Raw genomic sequence first — 25,419 nt, 5'->3', positions numbered from 1 at the left:
CTGAACCTTGCCTTGGTGACAGGCCTAACTCCATTAGCCAGCACCAGAGGGCAATGATCAGTAAACGAAGTGGAAGCCGCCATGAGGACGAAACTTAGGTGCATATCCTCCCATGCCAGGTTACAGAAAACTTTGTCGATACTGCAGAGAGTTGGATCCTCTCTCTCTCACTGCTCCACGTAAATCTCCTGTTTTTGCATTTGACCTCTTTCACCCTGGCGAGGTCAATTGCTCTGCGGAAACGGCCCATCATCCTTCTGTTGATGTTGCACTTGTTCTTGTATCTAGCTTGGTATATCATGTTGAAATCGCCATTCAGCATCCATGGCTCTGTTGCAGGCGGCGCAACCGCAGCCAGTTCCGACAGAAAGTTGGCTTTCTGTTGGTCGTCCGTCGGGCCGTAGACCGTAGTCATCCAAAACGAGCAGCCTGTACTAATGATCTTCACCCTTGCAGTGATGGAGAAACTAGCGATGATCTGATCCGTGATCTCGACGGTCTGCTTGTCCCAGAAAATTGCCGCGCCCCCTCTCGTGCCCATTGCCGGAAGCACGACGCAGCCCTGTAGAAGATTTCCCCCAATGTCGCGAGCCATGTCAGGAGTCCATGCCTCCAATTTAGTTTCTTGAAGGTTTAGGATTGAAATCTTATTTGCCTGCGCCACCTCTCTAACTGCAGATCGTCTAGCCGGCGCGTTCAGGCCCCTAACGTTCCACGACATGATTCTGTAATTTGTGTCAAACATGGAGACAGTGGTGTTTGCTTCGTCGACTAACATATAAAACAGAGGGGTTGCAGCACACATTACATCTATCCAGGGGGCACCGCCGGCCTCCAATAGACCCAAAATCCCGGCAATGACTACAAACTGATCCTGCTAACCGAAGACTACACATGAAGACTAATCCTAACTCGAACTGGTTTAAGACCAGTCGTCGACGAAGACTAGAAGCTAAAACTAACATGATCAAACTACATCCTCAACATCCGTGCCGGCCATCCCGGCCGCGATTTCCAGGGCCTTACTGTCCAGGCCGGTGAGCTTTGCAATCGCCTTGATGTCGCTACGGGACAGAGGCTCCTCAAAGCGCTTGAGCAGAGCCGCCGCCGCCGCCGGAGTCATCCGTTCCTTTGGGCCGAGGCCACCGAGCTCCTGGACGAGGCGCAGCGCCGCGCGCTGAGCCACCGGCACAGTGCAGCCGGACGCGTGCTCCGGCGAGAAGGAGCAGAAGTGGCCCGCACTTTTGGAGGGGCTGAAGAGCGTGGCCGGACAGGCGGAGCGGGCGGGGCGTCGAGGATGGCCGTCGGAGAGGGGCTGAACAGATGCAGCGAACCGCCCGCCTGACTGGTGCTCCCTTGCCCAGTGTCGATGTGGAGGCAGACAACCTTCTGGGTTATGGCGGCGACTTGAAAACCCACAGCAGCAGGAGCCGGAGTGGAGATGCAAGGGCTGCTGAGAGGGGCGTCAAGGTTGGCGATGCATGGCAGAATGTCGTCCTCCGGGAAGCCGGCCACGGCCCCACGGCGCGTCGAAGCATGGGGCGGCGAGCGGCCGCCATCTTCAAAGGCCAGCGGGGAAGTAAGCGCGTCGCGCATGGCGTTCTCGATGTCCAGCTGCATGACGTCTGTACGAGGCGGAGGGGAGAGGGCGCGCCCGCCAGGGAAGGAGAAAAACTGGGCCACCGGGTCAGGCTCGGAGGCGCTCTGGCGTGCGGGCTCGCGCGGTCGGAGTGGGAGCGAGGAGTGGCCCTGAGAACAGAGCCCTCCTTTGCCTTCTTGTGCTTGACTCTGTCCTTGGTCTGGTGTTCACGGCGACGATCAGAGGGAGCCTTGATGCGTGGCCGGGGAGCGGCCTCGACGACGTCAGTGGCCTTGCCCTTGGCGTGGCAAGAGTTGCCCAGAAACGCGTCCTTCCAGGTGCGCCGCAGCCCACCTTGCTCGCCGTCGCGGTCTTGGTCGCGGCGATCGTCGACCCGAGGCCCGCCCCTGCATCCGGAAGCCGGCGCCCTTGGAGCGGCCCTCTTCCCCGGGGCCTGGCCGTCCTCGACGCCAGCAGCCCAGGAGCCAGGCTCGGTCCGTGGAAAGGGGCGGTCGTCGTCATCGTCGGAGGAGGAAGGAATCCTGCTCTGTCCCGAGTGCGAGGAGCGCGGTGAGAGCGGGGTCCAGTCCTCCATCCGATCCACGTGGATGAGCATGTCGTAGCGGCGGATGCCCGGCGGAGGAGGGATGCGACGATCAGGAGGGGAGTAGCCGATGATCTCGTCGACGCGGCCCGCTCCCCTCTTGAGCACCCAGAGCGCCTGCGTGGTGGGGACGTGCGCGACGTTCCATGTCCAGAGCCAGCAAGCGAAGGTCATGGTGTGGCCTCGCTCCACGGTCCGGCTGTCAAGGCGGTCGATGCGGCCGAAGTCGCCAAACGCCTCGTCCGCCCCCTCCAAGGACCAGAACTGCATCGGGAGGCCTTGAACGACGATATGGACGTGCAGCGGCAGGCTCATGATAGTTGCGTGGTCGTCTTCGTGCCAAGCACGGATGAAGAACTTGAAGCCGTCCACCTTGATGGAGCCCCTCCGCACGGCGTCGTCGCGGTGCGCCGGCAGGTCGAAGTGGACCAGGAATGCCTCAGGTTGGTGGGAGGTGATGCGGAGCTGGAAAGGCGGCGTGCCTATCAGCTCCTCGATGGCCTTGCCCACCGCCATCGGGTTTGTCGCGTGGGTCCCGTCGATGGCAGAGAGCGTGACGGCGTGCTGGCGAAGGATGAACTCCTCGCGCTCGAGGACGGGCGTGGCGACCACCACCTTGTTGCTGACCCGCGGGCGCCGTGCAGGGTCGCAGTGGAGGAAGCGGTCCATTGCCGGAGGGGGCGGTGGAGGGGAGGCCGGCGACGGGAAGCGGAGACGGTCGCGCACCGGAGCCCTGGACGTGGCCGGCTTCAGTCTCTCTCGGGCGGTCCCTCCTGGACCCCGGTTCTTCGGATTCTGTGGGCACTCCCAAGCAAAGTGGCCCTGGCGCTTGCAAAGAATGCAGCGGAGAGGATCTCTGCAATCCTTGCGACAGTGGAGCTTGTTGAGGCACCGGAAGCACTTCCCTTTGAATCTTCTTAAAAAGACGTCGCGGCCGGAGCGAGCATTGAAGTCCCAATGGCGGTCCGAGCGGCGCTTGGAGGAGGGGCGCGGATGGACCGCAGGGCCGGATCCAGCACGCCCCCCTTTCCGGGATCTGACCTCCGTCCAGCCGTGCTCATCGCTCGAGGGGGAGGAGTTGACAGCAGGGGATGGGGCGACAACCATGGATTTAAGTCGCCCATGCCCATTGGAGGGGGACGCGCCCAGATCCGCCGGGCAGAACTGGTGTCCCAAGCAGGACGACTCGCCCCGCCGCAGGATCCGCGGCGTCGAAGCCGGATCTGAGCCCGCAACGGTGGTAGCTAGTAATGATGGCGAGAACGGGGCCCCGAACGGACCGCGCGACGACGAGGAACCGCAGGGTGGGGGGAGCGCCCGCGTGGCGAAGCAGCCGAGGAGGGACGGGGCGGGACGGCGGCCATTAAAGCCGGATTTGTGGCCGCCGCGGCCGGAGTGGCCTGCGGCGCAGCGGAGCGGGAGCGGGGCAAACACTCGACAACCCGTGGTGCAAGAGTTGCTACGACAACGATTGTCTTCAAATATGACTACACGGCTATGCATGGGTCCACATATAGTAGCAATCCAACCCAATAAAAGCACTAAGGGGTTGTTTGGCTAAGCAGAATATACAAAACCCGATCGCTATAAACCAGGAAAACAGACTAACAGAATAAAACCTTGTTTGGCCGCTGTAACAAACCGTGGTTATAGGAAACTCGGTTCTCGTAAAACCCAGAATTTTGAGTTTATTGAAAAACAAGTATTAGTCGTTTTTCCAAAAACGCAATTTACATATACCTGATCCCATACAGTTTCTCTTCTTCGTTCGTTTCTCCTCACGCTCGTCCTCCCTGTCCTCCTTGTCGCGGCTGCGTGGAAAGCATGCCGATATGGCGTTCCTGTGATTAGCCGACCTCCAGCCACAACACTAGCTCCGCCGTGTGGCTTACCGCCGAGGGTGTCACCGCCAACCGCATCAAGCACTCGCATGAACTCTCCGCTGCCGGTGTCGAGGGGCTACACGCCTGCAGGCCGACCTCGTCTCGTCGGGCAGAGCTCGTAGGAAGACCAAAGAATGGCGGTAGGTAGTCGCGTTGAGAGGAAGCTTTGGCGTCTGCGTGCCGAATCATGGAGGCCTGATGGGAGGCGAGCAGAGGAGGAGCACTAGACATGGGGAGTGATCCACCGAGTTGGGGTGGCTGCATGATGCATCGGCGACAAGGAATTGACAGGTGTACCTTGGGAATTGTCAATGAAAGGACGAAAAGAAAAAAAGTGCAGAGAATATTACGAGGCGATAGAATAGGCCCCGTCCGTAAACAAACATGGAACAGGAAGAACTTGATTTGCACTTTCCTAACCCCAAACATGATTTTCTTTAAACTGATTATTCCATAAAAAAGGGGTAAAACTGGTTTTGCTAAAAACCAGCTACAAACTCGTTCCGTACAAATCCACCGCTAATATTCGCTATCCAAACAACCCCAAGGGAGCTTTGCATTTGGCAGGGTGGCGTTTGGTCTTGCAAGTTGCGACCCAAGGAAGCATCTCTAATAGATGCGTATGGGCGCTTTGCCGCTTCGCTTGCCTCCGGGCGTCTCTCTGGTAGTTGCTTGTTTTGTGTGTCTAGCCAATGTTTTCGCTATTGTTTTTAAGATCATCCTAAGCATGCGTCAGGGTTTCTTGTACCGGCAAAACATGTTTCAGCCACATACACACCAACAAAGGCATATGCAACAGAGGAACAATGACACAGAAGGATTCTAACGGTTGAACATATAGCAATAACAAGAGGAACAATGAAACCGAAGGATTCTAATGAATGAACACATAGCAATAAGAACAATAGACAGAACCATGAGGCACTGCCCCTACTAAAGAGATAGACCACAACGCTCTCCCCAATGCACTTGTGCACCAGTGCAACATCTGAAACCCCCAAAGTCCACCAAATCAAAACAAAAACACGTCGCCCAAAACCCACCGACTAAACACCCACACCAACATCGAATCTCGGGATTCAACATAACATGATTCGTTTGATGCCCTACCGCCAAACAAAAAGTAAAAGGAGGAGAAACATTCCAGTTGGTCAATGAACTAATCGGATTGCAGTCGCATGGCATGAAGTAGTTTCTACACATGACTGGCAAGTGATTCTTGGTGGCCTGGGTGATGTGGAACCCAACCTTGGGCTCCATGATGCCGACAATGAACTTGGTCTTCTTCCACCCCTTCATCTTTGGCAAGTTGAACTTCAGGAAGTTCCTCAGCTCATCTGTCATGGTACCTGCACCACCAAAATTGGCGCCCACAAAGCCATACCATCATTCATTCGTCATGGCGCCATTACAGCGTCGACGACAAAAAGAAGGGGGTGAACCTTTTGTCGAGCATGACGGCCATGCTAAAACAGTTGAGATCCAACACAGAGGAGCGGACGACATCCACGCTATGCCCAATTACGTTGATGTAATAGGCGTGAAAGAGCACATACCTAGATGCGAACTCGAAGAGTAGCTAGAGCACCATCTTGCGCTCGCTTCGTCGTCGGCGCCAGAGGGATGGGAAGCCGCAACATCAGCAACAAAAAGATAGAACAGGTTGCAGCAACACAACGGTTGAATGAACCAACGCCACAACCTAGAGTCACACTCACAGAAGTAGCAAACGATCCTTCTCATCTCTCGCTAGGACCACGAGCTAAGCAACGCCATCAACGGCGACCTTATTGCGGCGCATCTGCTCTCGGTGATTTATTTTGCCACCAAGAAGGAAGGGAGAGATGCTTCACCCTGCTTCCGGCTAGGATTGTCATCATACGCAGGTGCAAGTCGTCCTCATAGCGGTGCTTCCGCAAGGTCAGAGAGACCGTTAGTCCCAGACATGCGCACTGACAAGAGCGAAGAGCAAAGCGGTAGAGATTTACAATCAAATTAACATGCGCTGACCAAGTGGACCCACCAAGCCGACGACCCAGTCAAAATCATGGGAAAAATCTCTAATCGAACACCTCAATTGATTATGAGAGCTCTAAACTTGAGGAGCATAGTGAAGTTAAATATTTGTATAATGCCTGGTGACAGGGGCGGAGCTACATTGAGGATGCGTTTGGTAACCCATGTATACCCCAGCCAGGCTCGCGGGGAAAGAAAATGGCCCGTTTGGTTACCCGCATTCACTGTTGGGCCTACATAGCACGAACATTAAAGCACCTCTGGGCCTGCATCCGGAGGAACGCTCAAATCGGCCTTTTTGTGGAGCCAGTCCCGAGTGGTGCAACCCTAGGCACGTGGCAGTTGGCGGTTGCACGCGTGGATGTGGTCTCGAGAAGTCGCGTTGTTTCCCGAAGCGTCGTCATAAATTACCCTCACCTCCCTTCCTCACAGCTCTCTCCCTCTTCCCCACTCACACCGGTGGTGACGACCACCGGAGCGACAACAGGACGATCCAAGATGGCGGCTACCATCGGAGCGACTGCATACCTCCACCGGAGTGCATCGGTCATGGCGGTAAGTCCTCCCCTCTTTTGTAGATTTACTGCTTTCGGCTCGGGCTAGATTTGAGATTTAAGCACGTGATTGGAGAGTTAGGGAGGGGATTGAACACATCTGGGCTGGAGGATTGGATTAAAACACTGCTATCCATCGATTATGCACCGACGGCTTCTAGGGTTTATAGGTCATTTTTTCGATTACATCGGGGGTGGGGATTGGGGTACAAACTTTCTTGTCTAGCAGTGGCGACCCTAGAGCCGCGTCGAGCGGCGCGGGGAGGGGGGTAGCCATCTTCTTTTCTTCCTCATCATCTACGTCCTCATCGTCTACATCAAGAACGATGGGTCTTGCACGGTCGCCTGCCGCCGACGCCCTGGCCACCATCTGCACCTCGTCGTTGTCGTCCTCCGGCGACACGAACGTTCTACTCTAGTACGCCGCGACACACTGGTCTTGAGGCATCTTGTACTCGCTGTACTTGGCCTATCTTGCCCTCTGTCCAGCGTCACCTGAGTCTACCTGATTCATGGCCCAGTGTAGGATGTCCACTGACATTGCGCCCTTGGCTGGATCAGGAATCAGTGTCTTCAGATCATATGGCGTAGCCTTCTTAATCACAGTGTCGGCCTCCTTGTGCATGTCATCGATGGTGCTGAAGTTCAAGCACACTTCCATGGTGTGCTCGAACTTCTTGCGGTCACTGAGCGAGCACCCAAGGAAGAAGTCCCTCCATCCAATGCTCCAGGGGAAAGGGCTGGGGTTGGAGTTGGAGTTCATGGTGAGGGAGAGCTGCTGATACAGAGAGGTGGAAAAGGAGAGGTGGTGAAACAGAGAGGGTTTGAGTGTGGTTCTGGGTTAGTAGGGTGGGTTAATATAGGAGCGTTAGGCCGATATGAATGAATGTTGACCATTGAACCGTGTGTTGTTCATAATGCAGATGGGCAAGGACAAGGAGCTCGTGCCACCAATGGAGAAGGGCAAGGAGGTCGTGCTGCCATTGGTCGAAGTGCCGGTGCAGGATCACCCAAGCACCAAGACACTTCTATAAGGTTATCCTTGCTCTGAAGTCGGAGAGTCTGCCAATGCCTTTGGAGTTCACGAAGCACTTCCCTGTCGTCCCTGCAGAGTTCAAGCTCAAGGCGAACACCGGCTGTGCATGGAGGGTCACGGTGAGGGTGGTCGACGGGAGGGTCACCCTTGATCAGGGTTGGGCCACCTTCGCCGCCGTTCACCAGATCATGATCGGGTACATGCTGACGTTCAAGCTGCTGACCCTGACACCATGAAGGTGATCGTCTTCAACGACGAGGGTGTGGAGGTGGTCACCAAGTGCAAGGAGCACGACAACGCCTTCCCCGTTACCGCCTGAGGTCATGTTGCTCGTTCCTTGTTGGTTGTTGGTTTAAGACTTGGATTTCGTTTAAATTTATCGTACTATGTTAGTTTAGTTCTTAGTTGTCCATGTGTGCCTCTGGTAATCTCATCACATCGAGGAGCAGATTACCACACAACTGTCCTGGATGTAACCAAACAACTGGTCTTGTGTTTTCCGTGAAACAAGTCCGCAACCAAATAGCAGGTCCTCCGTTTTGGCACATGCAGGTGCAAGCAACCAATTAACATGCAGATGTTGGTTTTTTGACTACATATGTCCAGCCAAGCCCAACTGGGATAAGTATGCAAAGAGGCAAAAAACGATGCAGGTAACCAAACGCATCCCGAGTGCTGCAGGGGCCATGGCCCATAGCATTGTTTGGTCAGCAGTTCTACAAAGCATCGTTTGGTGAATATGACTACGAGGAAGTGTGGAATCATGTTCCATCTCTAGAAGAACCGAGCGTGATAAACAATTACTAGCACTGATGATTACTTAAGCACCTCTCTCATGACTTAGCTAGCTAGAGGCGGGAAACATAGCAATCATGCAAAACCCTTTTCACTGTTCAGATTTGTGCACCTCTTGGTCTTCACGGAGGGAGTGATGCAAGTGGGCTGAGGCTGACCCACCCACAGCTCACTGGATTCGATGAAATTTCTCCGTTCTCAATCCTGATCCTGGATCTGTTGGACATGATGAACATGAGAAGCTTCTTTTGTCCCCACTCTCCCTTTAGTTTCTTCTTAGTTTGGCGGGAAAAGCCAGCGGAGTCGCCTCGTTGCTTTCGTTCAAACAAAGAACAGAAGGGAATCCCCCAGCTTTTAAAACAAAAAAGCAGAACCCCCCTGATTTTGTATGACCAAATAGAAAGGAAAAGCTGTCGAGGACTAAGGGAGAGTGGGAAAGATGACAGAAGATTTTTTTTTTTTTTGAATTTTATGACAGAAGATTTTTCTTGCTATGCATGGCATATGCTTCTCTATTCTGCATCAATTGAAATCGAAGTAGCACAAATTAGTAAACAATTAAACATTTGTAACAGCTAGCCATGAGAAACTCATGAGTCATGGCAGTTTTAGCACATAGATGGCATGACACCATGTGAAACAGATGCTCAGCAAATTCATTTTACCTGCATTATTTATTCGAAATTTACCTACATTATTGACACGCAGCTTGTATGGCTGTGTGCAACTGTGCATCACTCGATGCAGAGGCCGAGGATCATTCCCTCTTTTCGAAAATAAATAATATGTAGCTTGTGCCATTTATATTCCAGAGGACAAAAGATAACCGAATGAATTACTACACATTTGCGCGTGACTGAATCCGACGAAGATCACGAAGCTAGACAGTTTAAGTGGGAAAATGTTTGATGAAAATTAAGACCAACAAAGTATTCTCTTAAACGAATCAGCTAGGTGAGAGCTTTTGTGTGGATGGCCCGCATACCCAGAGAGTCGTATGGCTAGCACATATATTTGTGAGCAGGGCAGGCTATGGCAGCTGCACGTACTGCATGAGCATCATCTCCATTCCATGGATCACCTACTCAACATCAAGCCTCCTCTCCCGCTCCCAGCCCCCTCTGCCTCCACCGACAACCTCAAGCTGAGGGCATCCACGGAGGCCGTCCTCAAGGCCAGGCATCTCCTCCACGCCTTCGTCGTCAAGCACGCCGGCCGCCTCGCAGGAGCCCTCGCCGGAGCAAGGTCGGCGCTCCTTGCTCTCCTCAACGCCAAGACCGGCCTCGTCACCAGCAAGCTGAGGAGAAGGTCGTCGTCGACCAAGGCCAGGAAGAAGGGCAAGGAACCGTGCTGCTCCGGCGGCGGCGGTGGCAATGCCACCCCGACGCAGTACCTCAACCTGCTCCCTGACGGTGCCGTGCCTTCGTGGTCGTTAGGGGAGCCATCGCCCGCTGAGATTGAGGCCGCCGCCGGCGCGGCCTACTACTACGACCCGTCGTGGAACGCGGTGATCCCTGCCGAACAGCTGTCGCCGATGATCGCCGGCCGGTTTCTGGAGTGGCCCGAGCCGGACGGGGTGGAGGAGGAGGGCGGTTGCAACGAGATCGACAGCCTCGCTGAGAGGTTCATCGCCAGGTGCCATGAGAGGTTCGTCCTGGAGAAGCAGGCGTCCTTCAGGAGATTCCAGGAGATGCTGGCTAGGAGCTTTTAGGAACTTGTTTTTCTTAATGCATGATGACTTGGTCATGATTTCGATTACTAGTACTCCAGTTTTGTCAAAAACTTAGTAAGAGTTGCTGCCTTGATACGTACTGTAGTTGGGGTGGCCATCAGTGCTTATGGATGTCACTTAGTCCTTACCTTATCTCTAGTAAGTAGTACATTTGTAATTTTTGAGTATGTAACTTTTCAACATTAATCGGCGATTTGTTATGCTATGCGTAGTTGCTTTTGGTTCATGGCAGTACCTAGCCCACAATCTTTTTCAATGTTTCAACATTATAATCCCACAGTACGTACCTATTTAGTCCTGCTTTCGGATTTGGCCTGCAATCTTTTTTGTGTGGCCTTGGAGACATTCTGCGTCTTTTGTACCTTTTGAGGCCGCCTAGAAAGTTCACAAATCATTCGACTGCCATTCCCTGTCGATTTCACCACAAAGATCAATGCACACATAGTACCTGTAAAACAGCAAAAAAAAAACAATGTGTGAGCAAAAGGTTGCTCGAGTAGTGAGCACAACATGATTGTGGTATTTGCTGCCGTTGACTTCCTGTCTTGGCGTCCATAACGCATCAAGAAAATTGATCAGGTGATCGCCACGATGTTCGAAAGGGGCATAAACTTCAGTAGTAAATCATCCCCATCCAGTGTCAAACAAAGGCAACAAGCCGTTCAGTGTGCCATCCCAGTTCAGTGTGTGTGTGTGTGTGTGTGTGTGTGATCCGGTAGCTGTAGGCTAGGTTATTTTCCTCTGCTTCATCTAATCCTGGGAAGCTAGCTTCTCTATAGTTTCACAAAGTCATTTTAAGCGGTAATGCTACTTAGCGGTAGATCTCACACCGCTTATATTTTCTGAGATGCGTGTGAGCTATGGTCCACTCAGATGTATTGCGCATTTCACCTTTTACGCATTTCAGAGTCAAATCACTGTGCGGATCCTACCATAGTCAGAAAAAGAACACATGCATGATACACATCTTTCTCTCTTTTCTCACTCAAGCACATACTCTAACTCTATCTTAAATCTATCACTTTAATTTTCTTTTCCATGATTTGGATGATTCATATCTCTTAAACAAAAATTATGTTTCCGATTTTTTATATGTATTTGAACTCCTGGCATCAAGACCTTTAGAACAAAATCAAATCTGGATACATTTGAAAAACGTTTAATTTTTGACATTTCACATTCCATATGTGAAACAAACATATTTCACTAGAAAAATGTGAACAAACCTTTTTTCACTAGAAAAATGTGAAACCAATCACTTCACTGGAAACCTATTTACCCCAAATATGAAACTGAAATGTGAATTTGTGAAATCAATTATTTGAAAATGTGTAATAGTTTATTTCAAAAAAGTGAAATGTGTTATTTCAAAAATGTGCAATTGAAATAGTTGCGTTATTTGTGAAACAAGCCAGTGAAAAATAAAATATAGGTTCTGAAAACAAAAACAATACGAAACTGAAAAGTCAACTTGTGAAACTAATTATTTGGAATGAGTGAAATATGTTATTATGAAATATATTTCGAAATGAGTGAAAATGTTATTATGATTTTTTTTAATGGGTGAAATATGTTATAAGAAATGGGTGAAATCTGTTTTGGAATGTGTAAATAGGTTTAAAATGAGCGAAATGTGTTATTATGAAATGATTGAAATATGTTATTCTGAAATGAGTAGATACATTATTATAAAATCTTTTTCTAAATGGGTGAAATATGTTATTAGGAAATGAGTGAAATATGTTATTATGAAATCAATTTTTGTAAACTTGTTTGAAATATATTCAAGGTCGGTCTCTATTTTAAAGGTCTCTTCGCCATGAGTTCATATATATATATATATATATATATATATATATATATATATATATATATATATATATATATATATATAATCAAAATCAAAATCATGTAGTGTATTTACATGTTGTATAGTTGTGTATTCCCGAAGCAAAATGATCAGCGTTTTATACTGCACAGCGCCGCACGAATCTTGAAACAACAATGAGCGGCTAGGGATGTGCCGATACCTAGTGGTACCGGTCTATTTTGCGCTTTCTCTGTAGTTTAGGCTGACATTGTTGTGTTCAACAATGTGAGGTTTTAGACCTTAAGATCTGTTAGATAGAAGGTCCTTATGATTTGGATCCGCCCCATTTGGATCTTTTATAGGGGTAGTAGATAGATACTAGATACTTCATAAATAGATAGATCCAACGAGAGGCACAAGGCGCACAACGTTGTAGCCCCAGTTTCCCCGGCCACATCTCTCTCATGAAGTGCACATCATCGGAAGACTACAAGCGTCCGAGAAGTGCGCACCATTGGAATTTGGAAGACTATAAGGACCGGAGGGGGCGACCATGTCGAAGAAAACCTGATCTGGCCAGCCAGTCCGCCTGCCCAAATGTGACATATAATGAGTTGATCTTCGATGTTGCCGCACCCCTCCAGTCCACACATTAGTTTACCTCTGATCTTGCTGCTCATGCATGCGTGTAGGATCTATGGTTCAAATTAGGTTGTGATTTTTCAGGGCATGCATGTGCGGGTTGATTTGTGGTTGTTGCCTATTGGTGATTGGAATTGGGGTTGCAGGTGATTGGGCATTTGTGATGGATTTGTTGCTGGTGATTGGGCTTGTGATTTTCTGCATCTTTTTCTCCATGCTTTTCATTTTACAATCTCTCCATGCTTCTTGATCTGACTCTTCAACCCCAGGATCACTAGGGATTTGCATGGAGTCATCAAGCTCGACAGCTGTTACCACATGCAGTGGACAAAAGCGAGCTTTGATTGCATAGTACTCCCTCCGTTCTTTTTTAGTCTGCATATAAAAGCTAGGCAAAAAAGTTCATCTGACATAACGAGCAACGTCTACATAGCCTTGCATATTCTTCTCGCGGGAAGAATAGACTGAAAGTTTGTAGTAATCCCTCTACCCAAATGTGAATTCTCACTCGGAGGAAATGTGTATCACTTTTTCTTTTGCCTTTAGGAACTAGATATGCATCACTCTATGCTACACATGGAACATAAAGCAATGATCAATATCATAGCTCTGGTGTGGACGTGGTGGAAGATGAGGAGCAAGACAAATACAGGAGAAGGTGTCCTAAAAGTAGATGAGGTTGTGGCTATGGTTGGCAGGCGTGCACTTGAGTGTGAAGAACATTGCCTCCAACCAACAAAGACCACACAAACTATGATGTAGAGATGGAAACCGCCAGCCGCCGCCGCCGTGCTAAGGAAAAACAACGATGTGTCTTTTTACTCAATTAGCAACTCTGGAGACTGGGGCTTTGTGATTGGTAACGTTCCATGGATTGCAGATCAGACGAATTCAGAAAGCAGTTGATGCTTTGCAAAATGAAGCTATTGCATGTTTAAGTGGTATATGTGCAGTAGTAGATCGAGGGATCCAGTGAATTGGGATAGAATTTGAAAGTAGTAGACCGGGGGATGCAGTGAGTGGAGATAGAATCATCGGTAGTAAGAAGTATGATCTTACAGCTAGTAGTGTGCTTTCCTAGTAGATAAATTTTATGTTGTCTTTGTGTTTTTCTAGATTTTTGTTGTCTTTCTATTCGAGAAGTTGTAATAATGTGGCTCTGTGGCTGATGCTATCCGGTGTATGATGCAAAGTTGGAGCAAATTCCTTGCATTGCCTGGTAGGAGGATGTTTCGGATATTGTGAAGGGCCTTGTAGCCAGCAATTCCGCTCAGCTTGTCTATTAATGGAACACAGTTTCCAACACAAAAAATATAGTTTGTAATAATTCATCGGCCATTCTTTCATTCATAATGAAACATAATGGTCCCGCATTTCACTCAGAAACCAAAACCTAGTTTCTAAGGGACATGCATGCCTAAATGCCTAGGAAGATCGGGCTTGACGAAGGTAAGACACCAAGCAGGTGACACAAGTTGGTTTGCTTAATATCAAACATGAAAAGGTGACACAAGCTGGTTTGCTAAATACTCGTATCAAACATGAATTTTTTCAGATCCCATAGCAACGCATGAGCACTCACGTAGTACATACTACTGAAGATGCAACTTGAGATTTCTAGATTCCAAGGCAAGGTTCTACTAGTAAATTAGTACATGAAACAATTTTTGTCATGCTTTGCAAACCTTACAGAAATAGGCTTGGAGCATGCAATTATAACCTTTACATGTTGAGTGGCTCAACATCGTCCATGACCAGTTTTTGATGTGCCTTCATCAACTTAGCATTGGTACTACAAAACACAAGATGGTTGTGATCAATTTCACATGGATGGGGTGAAAAGGGTGTTGACAACCTTATAAAAGGGCTCAGGTTTTGAGAGAATAGATGAATTGTGACTATGAGGTGTGTTTTTATGATTAAATAGTCTACACTTCAAGCTGAATATATAATTGAAAGGTAGTGTAGCTATATATGCAGGATGTGATATTAGAGGAATACTGAATAAACACATGTACGAACTATTGCACATATATGTGGAGATCAATTTGAACTAGTAGTTGTGGCTTATGTGGAAGATATGGACATGCATGCGCGAATGCAGGAACTCAGCCATGCTGTATACTATTGATTGTACTCCTCCAGTCTCATGTTTAGCTTCAGTCAGGGTGAACTCAGCATCATCTTGGAGTTCCTCCTGATGTTCTCTTGCAATTGATTGATCGGATGCATCAAGGTGATAGTGCGCAACGGATTTGTACCCACTTGTGTTCATGCTAATAATACTAAACGGGAAGTTATCATCGATCTTAATTGGTCTTTGTGCATAGAGGCCGACCGTTATTCTATTATGTACAAAAAACTATTTGTTTGAAATTACAATATTCAATCTGGATTTCCATTATATTGCAATCTATTTGGAAGTTTCAAAGCATGGATTAGACATAAATATATCCTAACAATATGGACAGCGGACATTGTTCGAAAGTGACATGATGGAGTCACCCTTTCCGATGACTCTCCTTTGGCAGGTTGTGTGAGCAGACCAGCAGAGTGGTGGATGGTGATTATGGCAACATATACTGCTGACGTATTCTCTCCATATGAAAATCCATGATCTAGCCTTCTGGTCTGATCAGGTATCGTTGCGTTTGCGCATTATTGTCTTGTTGAAGGTGTTGGTCAACACCAATAAGAAGCCCATGGTGCTCAACCTCAGAGCTCATGTGGCTTCACCTTCGGAAGGATCGGTTCCCGGAACAACGCGTGTGTGCAGTGAGCTAGGCCACAACCCGTGTACCCCTGCCCACCTACCTAGACTATATATTTCGTGCCCGCTGAAAGTTTTAGGGTTATGAAAGTATATATTAGACCAAAACTAAAGAGGACTTTGCTCATCTATCACCTCCTCTTGAAGATCAAGGCCTCCTTGAAGGAGAAGACTCCAGTTGAGTACCCAAGACCTCTTGGAGAAGATCCATCTTGGATTCAAGACCCCATCTCTCTTAGGGATTTGCGAAGACTATCTACCTCCTCAAGACCTCAACTCAATTGTGGATTTGGAAAGAACTTTACATTGTTACTTGTTTCCCTTGTTGAATGTGAATCATGTGGTACTTGTGTGGATTTGTGGAGAGAGTGGATGTGTGATTTGGATCTCGTCTTGTGTGTTCTTCTTCTTTTCTCTTGATCCATCTTCAAGTGTGAAAGACTGAGCCACATAGGGGTTTATTACCATACAACAAGCCTCCTGATGCCACCTACACTGACCTCAGGCAGCGCGTCCTCCACCTGTGGCACAGCGGCAGAAATGGAGAGGAAGAAGGCAGATGGGAACGGTGCGTTGTGGGGGTGGGGACTAGGGATGGAAGGAAAAGGTAGTTCCTCATCAACATGCGTTCGCGCTAAGCCATCTTTGAAATGGACACCTGTAAAGCGTGACGTGGCAGGTGCCTTTGCGCCAAGATTCGGATTCGTGATCGAATGGCTGGACAAGCGCCGAATCGCTATATAACTAGCCTCAGTTCTATAGCATTTCGGTACTAAGGCCCTCTTTGATTCGAAGGATTCTCAAAACGCGGAATAGGAAAAATAAAGGGTTGGAGTGGCATGCTCACTTAAATCTCGTAGGATTAGTACAGAGCGCTTGATGTCATGGGAAAAACAAAGAAAGTGAAGAAAAAAAGGTTGGAGTGGGTGCTAGATTTCCAAAGAAATATAGTACACATGATTCCATAGAAAAAATTCATATATGATTCAATCCTATGTATCAAATGACTAACGAAGAATTTTTTTAAGGATTCTAACCCTCCAAAAATCCTATAAAATTCCTTTGAATTAAAGTTGGACGCTTGTTTGTTGGGCAAGAAAAGAAAAAATCACACCATTTGCTGCGGCCGTCTTCCTTGGGGTTCGGCACGTGACTTATTGTGTGAACCGTTCGCTTTCTCCCTTCTCGCTTGGGAATCCGGAGGCTATTCTAGAGAAATCGGGAATCCCCTGCTCGTCGGCCCCGCAGTCTCGCTCCGCCCCCGGCGACCTCCTCCCCCCATCCGCCCAAGGCAGCGAGATTGCTACCCCGGCCCCAAGTGAAGATCCATCCGGGCGTAGTTCCTTCTTTTCTCGGTAAGAAAGCCCTAGCTTGCTTGGATTCATCTTCTTTTCGCTGTCATTTCGGCGGCCGCCAATGTCTATTTACCCTGACGAACTGATCATACTATCACGAAAAATATGGGGTTCAATTCATTGAAACAATCCACATGCCCCGCGCCGCGCCCCTGATTATCTGATTCCTGTGCAATCCCCTCAGCACGGTGCTAATGTTTGGGCAGACTGGGGGGCTGGGTCTCAGTTTTATGCAAGTTGGGAGCATTTTTTAACTTTGGATTGAGTATCAATTAGAAATAAAATAGAAATCTTGGTGGCTGAATTTGCAGTTCGAATTGCCCTTTTAGCTAAAGTTGGTATTCCGGTTCGAAACACTCGGAAAGATCGTGGTAGTATTATTTTGGCGGCCAACTAGACCAGAGGTTAGGCCACACATCCTAACCAATGTAATTGCGTTAAATTACTGATTTGATGTGTGGGACTATGGAGTTTTTGTAAAAATCCTCCTGCTTAATAGCGTACCTCTACTTAATGCCTTCCTGCTCAATGATTGCAAATGATCCAGTTAAATTATTTCATAAGTGAGCACCTGAAAGGGGATGTGAATTTTGATGCTTCCTGTGCCGGGTAACTGAAGTGTTGTTCAAAGTTGGACGCTTGTAGCTAAACTGCTTCATCAGCAACCTGCATAGATTCGTCCTCATCTCTTTGTCACTTTGTTTCCTATTTTGCATTTGATGAACAGACAGCAATGGATATAGATGATGTGATCTGCAGCTTGCGTGTTGTTGGCGTGCCAACCAAGAGTGCTATATACACATGGGGATATAACCAGAGTGGCCAGACTGCACGCAAGGGCAAGGAGCGCCACCTGAGGATCCCCAAGAGCCTACCTCCCAAACTATTCACCTGTAGGGATGGCGAGAACCTCAGATGGATTGATATTGCATGTGGCCGTGCACACACTGCTGCAGTCGTTTCTGACGGATCACTCTTCACCTGGGGTAGGTCCATTTTTACTAAATCTTGTATATTACGGAGCGTTAGATAATCATCAAGGGGAGTGTTGCCATTAATGCCATGCCATCACTGTTATATTTGGATCTGAAATGTTGTAGTTGAGTTATTATCCCTGATGATTTTTACTGTCGGGGCCAGTGGCGGTGCTACATGTGCATGGCCCACCCAGCTCTGGAGCATTTCATCACATTACAGCCAGACCATGGGCCGTAGAATGCCTTCCATGAGCACTCTTGCAACCTGGCCCATCCAGTTTTTTGGTGCAAGCTCTGCCACTGGTCGGTGCTCTGCTACATGCTTGGAAAAGTTCCTGCCTAGTAGTGAATGGACAATTCTCTACTATTCATGGATACTTGGCACATCATACTCATTAGGCATTTCCAGCCAGTCTCACCAATTGTATTTATCTCCTTAATTTAACTGGCTTGTTGCCTGTTCTTCTGTGTCACGATATGGATTGCGTGTAGGTGATAATCGTGATAGGTGGGAGGCCGTGGACCAGTGCCCTTGCGGTGCCCTGTCGGCGGAGCTGTAATAGCAGAAGTGGCACAAGGGACAGGGCACCCGATTATGGGAGGCAGAAGCAGAGAAATAGAGATTGGTTATTAGACTTTATAGCTTGATTCATAACAACGGTGGCTGCCTCGTTATATAGAGGTTGGCCTAACTCATATGTCTCAGAAGCAAAGTTGGACTTAGGACTCTTTCCTAAGCTAACGTACAGCTGCTAAGACACCATAGGACAAGGACTCGAGCTGAAGGCATCTAGGTCATGCTGCAACCGAGTTGTACTAGGATTCCTTGGCCCGCTCAGCTGGAGGTCTGGAAGCAGGATGCCTCCTTTGATAACATGACATTCTGATAATTATTATGTAATATTTTTCCGATTCTGCCCTACTTTGCAACCTTTTTGTGTCTATATAGTTTGGTAGAAAGTACCAAGTATATGTGAACATGATTAGAATTCTTCCAAAAGCAGATTACATTTAACTTAAAATGTACAGGTGCAAATGACTTTGGCCAGTTGGGAGATGGAACAGAGGAGAGTGCAAAGGAACCTAAAAAGGTCAATGCACTGGCGACTGAGTTTGTGAAATCGGTGTCCTGTGGTGCACACTGTACAGCTGCTATTGCTGAACCTCGAGAAAATGATGGCACAATATCGAGAAGCAGGTTATGGGTTTGGGGACAAAATCAGGTTTGCCTAAATTAATTGTACTGCTGAATCTGTCCCTTGTAGATTGAAAACCAACTGGCACCACAAAAATAGTTTGCATTTGTGTTTGCTTGCAGGGCTCAGATTACCCTCGCCTATACTGGGGTGCTTTTGCACCAAACACGGTAAAGTTCAATTACACTGGATCAATTATGTCGCACAGTTCAAGTAGATTCATGAGACTGAATGTTTGTGCACTCAAACATTGCAGCCTTCTTCTTTTGTCCTGTTTATTTGATGTTTCCTCTTAGTTTACCCTGTTTCATCTGTCCGGAAAGTAAACATGATAAGTTATGCCAACTATACGCATAGATACATTCATCATATAGGAAAGTATTTATTCAAACTCCTCGTGGTCCTTAATTTCCTATATGAAGCTGAACACCAAATGTTTAAAGAATACTCATGTGCTGGTATGTTTTTTCCTGTTGTCCATGAACTATTTGTGCCCCCAGTGAAAATTATCATGGTGGACTGGGAAACTTCACCTAGTTTGCCAAATTAGATCTCTAGTAGAATTTCTGCTTCCCACCTAGCAGGTTATATGCTTGTATGCTATTTTACGTGGCCCTGAAAGTGCTTTTCTTTCTTTCTTAATAAACCTGATAGCTATGGAAAACCAGATGATGGTAAATCCTAAAATTAGTCTACTGCTAGGAAAATAAAGAGAGGGTGTAAGGGAATAACTATTTCTTGCTTTTTAGCTGGGGGTGCAAATGTATCATATGGCCTGTGTTACTTGCCTAGGAGGGGGGGACCAACTTGGGGGGTAAGCCAAAACCAAGATGGGCCGTGTTAAGGGTCCCTGCTGGATATGCTCTAATAGCACTCCAAGTGAATAATAGTAACTGTAGACAGATTTAAATGTTACTAGCTCTGTTTTTTAATGTATGTTTTGAGGTGATATCGTGGCACTGAAAATATCAGTCATACATTCACAGGTAATTCGGCAGGTTTCTTGTGGAGCTGTTCATGTGGTGGCCCTATCGGATGATGGCCTGCTGCAAGCATGGGGTAATGTTTCACGTTAAAAGTCTTGTCCACCTTCTGTCCACATGTTTTACTTGTATATTCTTAGGAAAGACGTACTAGTCTACATACTAGACTGAAACTTTGGGTGTTGGTGCTAGCTTTGTCAATCACTATGACCAAGGTTCTCAGAATCGGATAGGACTGTATGGTAAGATCGCAAATCGTAGGATCATAACTGTTAGAATTGTAAAATTGTAGTAGAATCAGTTCAATCAGTTTAGACCGTGAAGTCGTAGAATCATACAACAAAATCGCTGTTCACAACCTTGATTAGTGACCGTAACTTAAGGTTTAATCTATCAAGATAGCTTATCATGACTGATACTTTTTTTATTGAAACATGCAAGATGAGCCAGCTCTTCCATCAAAACAGGACCCAGTTCTTCAATTATTTCATTTCTCACTATTAACAAGATATATACTATTTTCTTACTAGCCAGGCTACAATGAGTATGGTCAGCTTGGCAGAGGTTGTACTTCTGAAGGATTGCAGGGAGCTCGTGTATTAAATGCTTATGCAAGGTTCCTTGATGACACACCTGAGCTAGTGAAGATTGTTAGAGTATCATGTGGAGAGTACCATGCAGCAGCTATATCAGAAAACGGGGAGGTGTAAGTCATCTCAAAGGATGCTGTTCTCTGCTGTTAGTGGAAGTGGTGTGGTTTCTTCAGTTGGCAAAATAGAAGAGCTTGATTTATGACGAGCTAACCATGACTAACAGCTGTGAAGGAAACATTGCACAATGGTTATCTTTTATCTTAGTGTCATGCGATCTAATAAGTGGCATCGATATGGTTTTGCTATTACTTAAATCTCCGCACTTCTCCACATCTTAAAGCAAAATAAATGTGTCATATACTTTATGGTTAGAAGCTGCAAAGTATTAACACCATGACTTGTCTATTGGTTTTACCGAGTTCTGTGTGAACTATCTTGGATTTTATCATGTACTCGGCTCCCCCAGTTTCCAAATAGATATAGTTTAATAAACAATGCTTGGAATGCTTTAGGTTTTTCATATGAAAAAGGCAACAATACTTGTCATAAAAATTTACTCAAATACAATTTCTATAACTTCTACCGATATATATTGGAAAAAAGTAATGGTCAAAGTGCATGCTGGAGTATGTTTTAATTATAAATGATTTGGAGACATTGCAGTACAGGTTTTGGAGCATGTTCTTTTGAAAGCCTTCATGTGAAGTCAGTCTGTTGTAACAGCTTCTGATCTTCAGCCTTTCATCATGTAGGCCCATTTATTTCTATTTGTAAATACCTTTCGATTTTGCAGGTATACATGGGGACTTGGAAGCCTGGGGCAGCTTGGGCATCGCTCGCTTCAGTCTGGAGATAAGGAGCTAATCCCAAGGCGAGTTGTTGCCCTTGAAGGAATAGTAATTAGGGATGTGTCTTGTGGTGGGGTTCACTCTTGTGCTGTGACGGAAGGTGGAGCCCTCTACTGTTGGGGAGGAGGACATGTGGGCCAACTGGGGCTTGGACCTCAGAATGGTTTCTTTTCATGCGCTCTTAATGGATCCGACATGCTACTTCGTAACATTCCAGTCCTGGTCATACCATCAGGTGTCCGGCTTGTTACTTGTGGTCACTCACACACACTTATATCGATGAAAGATGGCCGTATATATGGATGGGGCTATAATAGTTATGGTCAGGCAGCTAATGAGAAATCTACTTATGCTTGGTACCCTTCTCCAGTTGATTGGTAGGTCGCCTACTTCCATCTCTCTTTTTTGAGTGTGAAATGTGTAACTATTCTTAGTAGTTGATTAGCACATTATGTGAAGTCTGAAATCTTTTACTGTGGTGTAGGTGTGTTGGAGAGGTGAGAAGACTTGCCGCAGGTGGTGGACATTCAGCTGTGTTAACTGATGCATCGTCCTTAAAAGAACTATGTGAGTTTAAGCTAGCAGAGACTGTAAATAGGTCGAACGCTCGGCTAATAGAAGACGTTGCATCACGAACCGGGGCTGATGCATTGGCACGCCTGTGTGAGAAATTAAGGTATGGACAAAAAAATTGGCTCATATTAGTGTTTTGTGTGTTTGAATTCTCATGCAATCAGTTCAGGATCCAGTACAAAAGGGGGTGGTGGGGGGGGGGGGGTGGTGGTGGTAAAGAGAGAGTACTTTAAGCACAGTTTATTTGTGTGAGCCAATTTACAAGAACTAAAACAAGCATATCTCTACTGAAGTGCATAGTCTGCCAATGATAGTTTTTTGGAACAGCCGGAAATGAGACAGAGTCGCTTTTCTTTTACGGTCTCCTGATTTATTTATTTATTGTGCATCAGCGTTTTTTATCATTGGCATTTACAGGGAACATTTGGTTGAGCAAGGAGACTCCGAGCTTATGGAAATGCACATGGTTGAAGAGATCGAGGCCAAAGCCGGTTAGACTAGTAGTGAATCGATGCGGTCTTGGTTCCATTTCGCCATACACATTGATCCAAGCATTGGCGGTGTTGTATTATTTCACGGGAAGTAGCAGTTGTTCTCTACTTGCCTGAAACCTCATTTGTGGTCTCCCAAGTGTGTACCAAAGGAGTGGAGGCTCTGTGTGTATCATGGACTTCCATGTCTAAACATGTAAGTTGGGAACTACTCCCTCCGTTCCTAAATATAAGTCTTGGAGATTTCACTAGGTGGACTACATACGGAGCAAAATGAATGAATCTACACTTAAAATGCATCTATATACATCCGTATGTGGTTCATAGTGAAATCTCTACAAAGACTTATATTTAGGAACGGAGGGAGTACATGAAATTATACCTGCAAACTAGAAGGTCGGTGAATTCGATAAGCCGCACAACTTCGTGCTTTATACTGTTCATCAAATGTTCGGATACGGTGGTTGTTCGTTTTCGAGTGGTGAGAACTATGGTACTGTCTCATGGTTCGGTCGAGAGTATCTTTGGGACAGTGTACTTGAAGCATTGTCTTAAGAGCATCTATTGGCATTTCCAGTAGATGGTCCAAATTTTGGTGGTTCAAAATCGGAGATGTAAAATTTGGACCGCCAAAAAATGCATTTTGGAGCTCCGAAAAACGCTCAATTCCAACAGATGATCAAAATTGATGGTCCAAAAAAGCAACTTCAATAGATGGTCTAAACCAAAGATGTAAAAATCTAAAAACGGCCGCGCGGCTGCTGCCAGCCACTGTTCAGCCACGGTTTTGCATTGAAATAGCGTCAAATATTTGAAAATAAAGTGCGTCATCATCATAGTTTCAATCAAAAGTGCATCACCATCATAGTATCAAATCCCTCTACCGAAATAGCATCGTCTCAATCAAAGTTTTTCGCCCTAGAAATTGAAATGCACATGAATAGTACTCATGCGGGTCATTAACACCACCGGCGTTGTGAACCGTGGTACGATCATCATCTTCACCACCGTCTGTGTCGACGTTCTCAACAAGCGGTGAACTCTCGTTGCCGTGAGCACCACCGGAAGCATCTTCGTTGCGTCCCATACCGGTCATGTTGCCGACGAAGGCAACTCCAACGCCACTCATGTTGCCGCCATAGCCACCTCCCAAGCCACCCATCATGTTGCCGCCAAAGCCACCTTCCATGTTGCCACCGAAGCCACCTCCCATGTTTCCGCCAAATGCATCATTCATGGAACCTCCAATCATGTTCATGTAACCACCCATGGCACCTCCCATGCCTCCTCCCATGGCACCTCCCATGCCTCCTCCCATCATTATTTGCCTCATGAGCATTTGCTTCTTCATGAGCATTTCATTGCGACAAAGTTCAATGCCTTTGCCTTGGCATCAAGAGTTGATGTGTCAATAAACATAAACTTGAGTGTCCTCTCCTCAACCACCTTCCTCTCCTCGGCCGCGGCCTTCTTCTCCTCTAGGTCCACCTTCCTCTCCTCGGCCGCGGCCAACCTCTCCTCGGCCGCCGCCCTTCGCCGCTCGGCCTCACTCCTCTCCTCTATTTCCTTGAGCTTCAAGATTCTTTTCTCTTCGGCATACTCTTTCCTCGCCATGACAATGGCATCAAATCCTTCCTTGAGATCATTGTCTCCGGCCTTGGTTCCCTTCGCTTTCTTGTTTCCATCGGGCCTATAAGATTTTGTCGCGGAGTGAGGAGTGGGGCTCGTCTCCTCAATGGCGACATCTTCTTCATCCTCAAGCACCGCACCTTCTTCTTCGACGATTTAAAAGTCTCTAGTTTTCCACTTCTCCTCATCCTTGAGCTCTTTGTAGCAATGATGAAAAGTGAAAGCTTTTCGTTTCCTTTTCTTCTTCTCGCCTTTCATGTTCCTCTCTCGAAACAATCCTTGTGCAATCATTTTCTATAATTAAACAAGCAACACATCATCATCAACATGTGGAACAAAGAGGAAATATTTGACAAAGCACGCACGAAGAGGAAATATTTACCAAGTCACTATCACCGCAACCACTTGGGTTCATGCGAGCAACGTTTGACAAGCAACCGACCCACTTTTGGCATTCGGCGTTGACGGTGGACCAACGTTGGCGTAGAGAGTCGCTCGAACGGAAGTGACCACTTGTGTTGCGCTCATCGAAGTACTCCTTGATGCGTTGGCAATAGGTGTTCACCGTTTGGTCGCTTCCAACGCTTGCATCTTGAGAGATTTTCTTCCAAGCGGTGCATATCAACACATCCTCCGCGGTGGTATAATTTCCAGTTCTTCCCTTGACAACAAAGTCCTCATCGTCCACATCAAGATTGTCATCATCATATTGGGTTTCATATTCTTGTGACGCATACATGTAATCATCATTTGCCACATTTGTCGCGTGCATGAAAGCTTCATCATCAAGACTACAGTTGGACACACAAACAATCAAGAACACATACAATTTGAAACAACAAACAAGAGCACAACCGGAAAATTTATACCTTTGCGACATTTCCTCGAACATGTTGGAGGCGGTGGCCGTCGGCGTGGCCACATCTTCCTCCACGGCCGGCGGTGGCGGCCGGGGAGGTTGAGGAATGGATGTGTGGCTGCTGGAGGAGGCCGCCGGCCGCACCTGCTGCGAGTCGTAGCCCTGAGCCGCCGCAGCCACCTTGGAGACCTTCACCGGCCGCGTAGAACTGTCGGTCGGGTTGCGGTTGCGGTTGGCCGGCCGTTTTCCGCCACCTCGTCCCTTCGCCGGCTTCGCCGCCGGCGTGGTGGCCACCGGCCGAGGCGACGCGAATCCGGGCCGGCGGGCTGGGGGCGGCGGCATGGCAACGGTTGCGGGCGAGATGGCAGCTGCGGCGGCCACGTGGGTCAGCCCATCAGCTGCTGCGGCGGCGGAGAAGGCGGCGGGGTCGTCGCCTTCGGCCATGGTGGCGTCGGACGGCTAGGGGCGGCGGCGGCCGGGCGGGTCGCGGGCGG

General features: G+C 47.6%; 2 protein-coding genes across 2 annotated transcripts; one reads left to right on the top strand and one right to left on the bottom strand.

Moving 5' to 3' along the window:
* Positions 1-967: 967 nt before the first annotated feature.
* LOC109731820 (uncharacterized) lies at positions 968-2,453 on the bottom strand. The gene is made up of 3 exons (XM_073499038.1): positions 1,788-2,453; positions 1,387-1,749; positions 968-1,315 (listed from the first exon to the last, which is right to left on the bottom strand). The coding sequence occupies exons 1-3, from the start codon at positions 2,451-2,453 to the stop codon at positions 968-970; spliced, it is 1,377 nt and encodes a 458-aa protein (XP_073355139.1).
* Positions 2,454-16,549: 14,096 nt separating this feature from the next.
* LOC109731829 (ultraviolet-B receptor UVR8) lies at positions 16,550-22,630 on the top strand. Its single transcript, XM_020291004.4, has 9 exons — positions 16,550-16,776; positions 17,504-17,762; positions 18,783-18,976; positions 19,072-19,119; positions 19,936-20,008; positions 20,467-20,638; positions 21,319-21,750; positions 21,858-22,049; positions 22,364-22,630. The coding sequence occupies exons 2-9, from the start codon at positions 17,510-17,512 to the stop codon at positions 22,440-22,442; spliced, it is 1,443 nt and encodes a 480-aa protein (XP_020146593.1). The 5' UTR covers positions 16,550-16,776; positions 17,504-17,509; the 3' UTR covers positions 22,443-22,630.
* The last annotated feature ends 2,789 nt before the right edge of the window (positions 22,631-25,419 follow it).

The sequence above is a fragment of the Aegilops tauschii genome, chromosome 5 (genome assembly GCF_002575655.3).
Source record: "Aegilops tauschii subsp. strangulata cultivar AL8/78 chromosome 5, Aet v6.0, whole genome shotgun sequence".
In the NCBI taxonomy this organism is placed as follows: Eukaryota; Viridiplantae; Streptophyta; class Magnoliopsida; order Poales; family Poaceae; genus Aegilops; species Aegilops tauschii.
This window is presented reverse-complemented; position numbering and strand designations above follow the sequence as displayed.